Below are 8,485 nucleotides of genomic sequence, written 5' to 3'. Positions count from 1 at the left end.
TGTGAGAGTTTGTGAGACAAATTCACTTCACAACAGTGGCTATGAATGCATGTTCTGTTTAATTCAAACACTCAGACACTTTTGAGCAGCGGCTCCATACAAACACTTCCTCTGACAGAATAAATTACAGTTCAGTTCAACATTTAAAAAAGAACAATATACAATGCATATGTATATACACTTATATTTAGTTTCCCCTCAGAAGTAGTCTTGTTTCCATCCAGGAACGTCTGGAAAGTAAGCCTGCGGTTCATTGTCATCCCCTGAAATAAAAGCACCAGCATTCCAGCTTTATACAATCTGACTAAAGAAAATAGATAAGTGGAGGAGAATTAAATACGGGGTAAGAAGAGGGGAAGTAAATTATAATACACAACACATTTGCAAGCAGCATTATTTGACATAGTTTCAGTGGGTAATACTCATCACATGATTATAATAATCAACAGAAATACAAATACAGAGTGCACATCAAACTAGCTGAATTTGTGACCTTGTGTGACCTCTTCTTTGGCCCGCTGAAGAAAATTCAGGAGTATTGCAGCAGCTTTGGATACACTCAGCTTCTCGATATTCTGACTACGAGTCTCTAAAAGTAAGAGACAGACAGGCAACGATGGATAGAAAGACAATAAGAGAGAGAGAGGGTAATTACTTTACACGTGTTTACATACACAAATCCAACACTGTTACAACCATGTCACACCAGCTTACCTAAGTGTAGACTGTCGTAGACATCTCCCTCCTGTACATCTTCTGGGACAAACCTCCGTCCCTCTGTGGGAAGCAACAAAGGGTCAGACACTCACTTTCAGTGTTTCAAGCGCTTCTTTACGCACGGCGATAACTGTCTGGAGAATAACCTACAAAGTACTATTTATCTGGGTACCTACGTGTTCCCTTCAAATACAACATGGCCTGGGGTGTCCAGTTTCTACGCTGGAAGTTACCCTACAGTAGAGACAAAAACAATAACAAACAAAGTGTTACTACGCCACAGTCGTATTGTCCATACCTCAGAAGTAAAACACGCAACAGCGTGGTTAACATCAGTACCTTCGGTGCGCTCCAAGCGTGGGACACAAATGTTGCGACCAGCAACAAAGTGAAGGCGTACGCGGTTAGATTCCTTAGGCTCTGTCAAAAGTTGATTACAACGATGTTACAACGTCTCCGCCAATACATCAATAAGTAGGACCTACTTAACCATCGTGACAATTAGTTTAGAAAGTTTTCCATCATGCACCAGAACTATGCGTAAACAATGCGTAAAACGCAAACGACCGAATGGATATATTCCAGAGTTTAAAATATGTATCCAAGATTGGCGTAAAAACGAAGTTGTAGCTTATGTATTACTAATGATAATTCATTACTGCTAATACATTAGTCTTATATTTCCATAAGCCTCGTCCGAATTGTTGCATTACATTTTTTTTGGCATATGCATGCAACGATTATTCTACAGAAGAGTTCTAAGTACTGCTATGAATATCAGTCTTACTTGCATTGTTACCGATATTCTCTTCAGCTGCAGCAAGGTGTTCTGCCCGTGCCAAATTGTCTTATCTGCGCGTTCATCCTCTGTATTTATAGTTATCTGGGGGGAGGAATCCTCCGCGTAATGCTTTATGGAAATCATCCAAAGCGATAGGTCAGGTCAGATTGACCAGGGAGAGGTTGGACTACAGCCAGATCCCCTGATACACTAACAACTCGTCAGGGCATGCGCAATTAATTACCAATCTAAATGTGGTGCAAAAACTAAACTCGCGGCAATAAATACCGAATAATAAAATATACACACTTCATCATTACCATGAACTATCGAAGCCTCTTGATTTATACCTGATCCTCATTTTCAGAAAGACGAAGATGAGGGCATAAAGTCGATTCCTACTTCTTCACACACAGCACAAATTCACGTGCGAAAGCAGAGACCGGGTTATTAATGTAACAAGCTGCAGGACACATATTGATATGTTTACTATCTGCTCGCTGGCGCAGCGAAAATAAAGTAATTTTTATGAATGAACCCCTGACAGACTCTCAATGAACGCCTGTCGTTGTTTTATTGGTTGAATACAAAAAGGTCTTTCACTCATTCATTCAGGAATAAGGTATTGGCAATGTTTCATACTGGGAGTCTCGGATTAATATCATCAATTATATACATTATAATATAAAGAAAGCTTAGTTTGGCCTACAGAAAAATTGTCATGAAGAATGGCCATCATGCACAGTCAATTCACAGTAAAGACAAGGCACATGTTCTTTTGTTAAAACTGTATTTACAAAAGTAGCAGATGAACAAAACAAAGGTTTTACCTTTCACAAGAATATCTCTTTCAGATTTCAAAGACCTGTTTACAGTCAAGCATGTTTGGAAAACACAAATTGAAAAACAAAAAAAATATAACAAATATGACAAGTTGACAATCCTATAAAGCATAAGACCATTTTTTCCATCCTGCCACTTAAACTAGGCCCAGAACCAGGTCTGTCACTCAATGTACTGATAAGACCCCAATAAAACAAAATAAAAATAAAAATAAAAGTGTAACATCTTGTCAAATTTATGGCTGAGATTGACATCTCCATCTGAGAGAGGTCTGACCACAGGCACGATGGGAAGGCTTAAGCTGTAACAGCATCCTCCACTCTCCTCTTCAGCTGAACTGGGGATGAAGTGGGGAGGACGAAGATGAAGAGAAGGCGTTTCCATGGTACATTCAAGAGATCCCTCTGCACAGAGGGGGAGTGGCAAGGAAGTGGTGGCTGGAGTCCATCATCAACAGTGACCAATGGCAGAAGGGGATATGGGTGGAGGGCATGACTGAGTGATAGAGGAAGCCCCACCCACCCGTAGGTAACAGACTTTGGTGGCCATTGGTTACCAAGGCAGGGCATGTGGTGTGAGGGGGATAAATGTGTTGTCAAATATTTACTCTTTCACATGTTGCCTCCACGACAGGCTTGAAACAGTCTGAGAATGAAGGAGGCTTCATTGCATGACCTTTGGAGTTTGATTTGACCAGTCGACCAGGGACTTAAATACATAAAATTGCTTTTGGTTTCTGTCATAAATAGTGTCAGCTCAAGCAGTCTGTAGTTACTACACCATATTGTTGCTTTCACCCAATTTGTCCACATACTGCAAGGAAATAAGGGAGATAAAAACAAAGTTAGTGGTTTGGAAAGTGCTAGAGCTTCACACAAACACAAAACACATGCTATCAAAAAGCTGGAGGCAACGAGGAGGAGAATAAATAAATAAAATATATGCATGTATATATTGCATGAACAGATACAACTGAAGATGTTTTTCAGAAATGACATGTTTGCTGAGATGAGAATGGTGTATTTGTATAACGGTGCAGTATGACCATAACAAGTGGAAATAAAACATGACGAGAACGATTTAATCTATGTCCAACCACTGGAGAAGACACAGGAATGGAAGGTTCTTTTAAACCTTAAACACACTGCAGATTACATGTTTACACAGAAATGTAATACTACTACTACTAATAATAATACTTATTTAGATGTAGACTAACTGTGGATATAGGCTTTATTATAAAGACTTTATACATACTTTTAACATTTAAATTTTATACATAACTTTAAAACATAATGAATTTCTGTATCAGTCCAGAACATTATGCTTTATTTTATAAAAACAAAGCTTCAACATCCAGAAAGAGATTCAAGATAATCATTGTAAAACTGAGAACATACAATTTCCCAAAGGAGGAAATTAACATGTTTTTGCATTGTATTGTGTTGCATGGCAGGTTGGAGGAATAGGTCAGTTTAGCACTGATTTGATATCTAATATCTAAAGAGATTAAACTTTCCAGTGCAAAATATGTACAAAATAGTTGACACGTAGACATGTAGAATGATTGAGTGATTTTGATATATTAAAATGAATTTAATGTATGATGGGGTTTGAAGCTTTAATTAAAATGCATTATTTACGGCTGTCCATTACCTTGGTGTCACAGAGCTATTAGCAGTAAACTCTCATAATCAATACAGCCTTATAGGCTCAAGTAGGCTCCCCAGGAGTAGTACTAATATTTCATACAGATAAGGCCATTCACAAACAACGCCATTCATCAAGCCAATCACTCTAAGGTCCCATGCTGACATAGAAGAGGGTGGCGGCAAGAGACCATTGAATAGTAATGTAATTCAGCGACTCCAGGCGAAATAACCACGGGTGACGATAAATGCTGTACCACAAAGTTAAAACTAATTTTTGATGACTTTTTGGATGATGGATTTTTGAAAACCTTTGATGCGACAAGTTAATTGCTGGCAATGTGTATGTAGTCAATTAAATTAAGGATTTTAGGAAATTAAGAATTGTGTCATTTGACAAAGAAATCAGGGAACAAAACAAAGCAAAAATATCTGCATGCAAAAACTATGCTAAATGAATGGGATGAGACGATGCATTCCAGAGTCATGTTAGGAGGGACACGGATCAAGGGCATGCAGACATGCAAAGGAGAATGGGGTGAGGCGGGGAGCAGTGGTGACTGACCACAACTGCGGGCTGCTCTCCACAGCCAGCCTCACGAGGGCTTGAAAAGGAACACACACACACACACACACACACACACACACACACAGTATGCAAAGATCAAGTCTTTGACAAGTCCACACAATAGGTTTGTTGTAAGGGCAACTTTTAGATATTTTTTTGTGGTTAGGAGCTGCATAGCTGCTCAAAATCAGTAAACAGCAAAGGGGACACGCATCAGTACTATCAAATGTACCGTTTTGTCAGTGGATTATGTGCTATTATAACAACTCCATTATACTTTATGTAAATTAGTTATTGCATTCAGGGCAACATCAAGCAGCTTTGAGTTCATCATTCTCCAGTGTTTGGCATGCTTGCAAATACACGGCTTCTGTTCTAATTACAACACAACTTTGTCCTTTGTTGGCACAGTGGGGCATATGCCAGATCTTGTCCCAGAGCAGATTGGAGAGGAAACCACACCCAAAAGATCCACGTGCTTGGCATGTGCCTGGATGATTTTGGAGCACACCCTGTCACACCACCCCCATCCCCAAGGCCTTAAAGCCATAGTATACTTCTGCAGACACAGTCTGAAGAGCCTGGATGATGTCCCCAAACACAACAGCAAAATGCTTTGTATGCTTTGGAGACACAGAGGTGCATCACAAAGCCAGGTGTGCAGATGTACACTTGGGCCCTTAGTCTAGACACCCGGCATATCCTATTTTCCAGCCCAAATCCACCCTCGTCTGATTCAGACCTCAGCCGTGTGACCCCTCTTTCGGTGTGGGGTGTGGCCCTCTCCGCTCTTCTGTGCCTCAGTCCGGTCCCTCACGCTCCACTTACCCCACTGATGAAGGGGAGGTTGAGCAGAGAGCCCAGCACAGGTATCCTCCTGATGAAGCCAATGACCACTGGGAAAAAGCCCCTGAGAGAGGAAACAAGGAAACAAACAAACAAACAAACAAACACATACATTGTCAGTAAGCACCAAATAGTATATAAAAGTATATAAGTATTTATACCATGGTCTAGGTTGAAAAGGGTGTCGTTTAAAAAGTGATATACTACACCTATGAAGTAGATCTGGTAAAAAAAAGTTTAATCGCCGTTCCATATCAATGCTTATGAATGGTAACTATAACAACGATAGTAGGACGACGGTTGAGCCTGGAGGCAGGCTTCGCAACAATAGAATCAACTGTAAACAGCTTTTTTTTTCATATTTATTTATTTCGTAAGTGACCATGGTATAAATGGGATAATGCCCTTCGATGCGTCCATTATCAGAAATAAATGGACTTTGCATCGGACGGTTCACGCCTCCACGTCGTCCATTTATTTCTGACAATGGACACCTCGTCGGGCCTTATCCCTTACATATACTCTTTTGATCCCGTGAGGGAAATTTGGTCTCTGCATTTATCCCAATCCGTGAATTAGTGAAACACACTCAGCCCACAGTGAACACACAGTGAGGTGAAGCACAGTGAGCTGCCTGCTACAACAGCGGCACGCGGGGAGCAGTGAGGGGTTAGGTGCCTTGCTCAGGGGCACTTCAGCCGCTTCCTACTGGTCGGGGTTCGAACCGGCAACCCTCCGGTTACAAGTCCGAAGCGCTAACCAGTAGGCCACGGCTGCCCCAAATTTGAGAACTGCAAACTCCAAATAGTTGTCATTTCATATTTATATACGAATATATATCATGAAATAATATATATACATATCATGAAATAATAATATATTTGAAAGTAATACAATTTCAATAGAACCTTTTCCAGCATTTGTTGCTTTGAATAAACACATCAACAATGTAATGGAATGCTGTCTAGATCTTCCCCCACGATTAAATTATACCTTAATGTGTAAATAATGTGTCTTATGACATGTGTTTTACACATAAAGACATGAATACACACAAATACAACACAAGTAATACAAATTACACAAGTTGGTTATATTAATGATTAAATGTGTGTTTAAAAGTGCATTTCCTCTGGTGCTAAAGTTAGATTTGGATGCTTACCTGAAAAGAAGGAAGAAGCCATAGAACTCCAGGCAAACCCCGACAATGGGCCAGCCAATCAGAACAATAAACACACCACCAAGGAAGAAACTGGTGGCCTTCATCTTGTGCTTCTGAAAGAAGAACCTGAACGTCCTCTCGAGACCAATGACAAACGCCAGGCCAACCACAAAAAGAATCTGGAACGAGCACAAATGCATGCATGCAAGCACGCGCGCACACAAGTTAGTGATGACAAACTGACAATATAACAGTTACAAACAATATAACAGTTTGCGCTGAATTCAACTGTTAGCCTGGAAAAGTGGCGTTGGCTGACAGCTGTGGAATTCTCAGCATTCAGGTAAAGATGCTGATAAGACTGGTGTGGCTAGACTGAAAAGTAACTCCTACATTATCTGCTCATATACATGCCCATGCATGCGGGTACACACACACACACACACACACACACACACAATGCCTGCATATTTTGGATTTCCATGAGAACACTTACATTTCCGATGGCTAAGAGGGCTTTGTCAAAAAACAGGATCATTCCGAAGAACAAGAAAAACACTCCAAATCCTGTCAGGCCAATGCCTATTTCTGTAAAGGAAGATGTGAAAATGAATGTTAGCAGTGTCTCACCACAGTGAAATGTTGAGATTGCTTTTAAAAGGATTACTATGGGTATACAGGGGGCAACTTTTTGAGCAATGCTGCTGGCAACAAGAACTGGTTCCATGTGTTCTGATTGGATTATCATGAAAATATCAAAGTTCTCTTGTAAAGAATTGATTCCCAATATGAATGGGAACGTGCCAGAACAACTGCACAACAACATTGCTCAAAATGTTGCTTTGTGTATTATCTATCTGTTCATTGCAGCTGATCAGTAGAAGCGCCTTTACAATGATCTTTGTGTCAAGAATATATGGGATCCTTTTATTTCCCTATGACTCGATAAAGAATTAGCCAGCTATCTTATCTAACTAATTATGTCTGCATAATCCATATTTAGTGAACTTAGAGCAAGCCATTTCTGACAGCATTCCATTCGGAGTTGGCTAAAATGAACTTATCCTACTCTTCCACATAGATCACATCAGAAATCACATTTAGCCAAACATCGGTCGCTCAGTCATTATTAGTTGATTCGATTAACGTTAACGGTCAAACCCGGTCTATAGAAAAGAGCAAACAAACAAAAATGCCTTTAAGACACACTGGCACATCAGGAAGTTCAAACATTGCAAGTTTAGCAGATGTTAGCTATCCTTAGCTATATTTGCCGACTTAAGACAAACAGGCCTACCTATCTTTTTTCAGTTCTTGCGTGACTGAACCTTTTACACTGTACAGGCTTTTACAACATAGGTTAGGTTTTAAGCTCGAAAGTTGTTATTTGTGTACGGTTCGCTAGAAAGTACACAGCTGTGTGATGATATTTTATTTAGCATGCTAAGGTTAGCTAGGTACAATGACAGCATATGTTCATATTAACTTAGTTGGTTAAACACAGCTGTCACAAGTATACCGACTGTTTGATAATGGTCTTTGGCATAAATATTAAGCATACATACTCTGTGAATCCGTTAACGATATCATCTTTGAGGCTTTAACGTCAATGTCTTGTACACAGCTAGAAGTTCTCGGTGTATCTGGCAAATTAGATGACTACACTGCAAATGCAGCAGCAGCAGCCGCCACGTCTTCCGGAACCACACACAGGCGGCAGAGAAAGATCTTCCGGATAGAACGATACCATCACATGTAACGTTCGGCTGCTTGGCACAGACTTAGTTTTCATGGAAGACCTGAGTTTTAACTTAACCGCTGTTGCTAGCCCATTTTAGTTGTTGCGGAATGTGTCTATTGCTTTTTGAGCAGAAATAAAATGGTCACAGTTTGTTGAATGTACCCCCAACATTTCTGAT

The 8,485-nt window shown here is 40.2% G+C and overlaps 2 protein-coding genes across 4 annotated transcripts; both read right to left on the bottom strand.

Annotated features, from left to right (window-relative positions):
* Positions 1-54: 54 nt before the first annotated feature.
* On the bottom strand, positions 55-1,663 carry spx (spexin hormone). 2 transcript variants are annotated; one of them, XM_042077905.1, is made up of 6 exons: positions 1,517-1,663; positions 1,057-1,137; positions 894-951; positions 715-777; positions 494-589; positions 55-263 (listed from the first exon to the last, which is right to left on the bottom strand). In XM_042077905.1, the coding sequence occupies exons 1-6, from the start codon at positions 1,640-1,642 to the stop codon at positions 199-201; spliced, it is 489 nt and encodes a 162-aa protein (XP_041933839.1). In that variant the 5' UTR covers positions 1,643-1,663; the 3' UTR covers positions 55-198. The 2 variants fall into 2 exon arrangements, with proteins under 2 accessions (XP_041933839.1, XP_041933838.1); XM_042077904.1 differs by having other exon boundaries at positions 1,505-1,580.
* Positions 1,664-2,271: 608 nt separating this feature from the next.
* On the bottom strand, positions 2,272-8,366 carry golt1ba (golgi transport 1Ba). 2 transcript variants are annotated; one of them, XR_006026330.1, is made up of 5 exons: positions 8,132-8,366; positions 7,063-7,154; positions 6,567-6,745; positions 5,301-5,468; positions 2,272-3,154 (listed from the first exon to the last, which is right to left on the bottom strand). XR_006026330.1 is itself a non-coding variant. In XM_042077906.1 (5 exons), exons 1-5 carry the CDS (start codon positions 8,154-8,156, stop codon positions 3,116-3,118), a joined length of 417 nt encoding a protein of 138 aa, XP_041933840.1. In that variant the 5' UTR covers positions 8,157-8,366; the 3' UTR covers positions 2,272-3,115. The 2 variants fall into 2 exon arrangements, 1 of the variants encoding a protein (XP_041933840.1); XM_042077906.1 differs by having other exon boundaries at positions 5,387-5,468.
* Between the last annotated feature and the right edge of the window lie 119 nt (positions 8,367-8,485).

The sequence above is a fragment of the Alosa sapidissima genome, chromosome 22 (assembly GCF_018492685.1).
Source record: "Alosa sapidissima isolate fAloSap1 chromosome 22, fAloSap1.pri, whole genome shotgun sequence".
NCBI classification, from domain to species: Eukaryota; Metazoa; Chordata; class Actinopteri; order Clupeiformes; family Clupeidae; genus Alosa; species Alosa sapidissima.
This window is presented reverse-complemented; position numbering and strand designations above follow the sequence as displayed.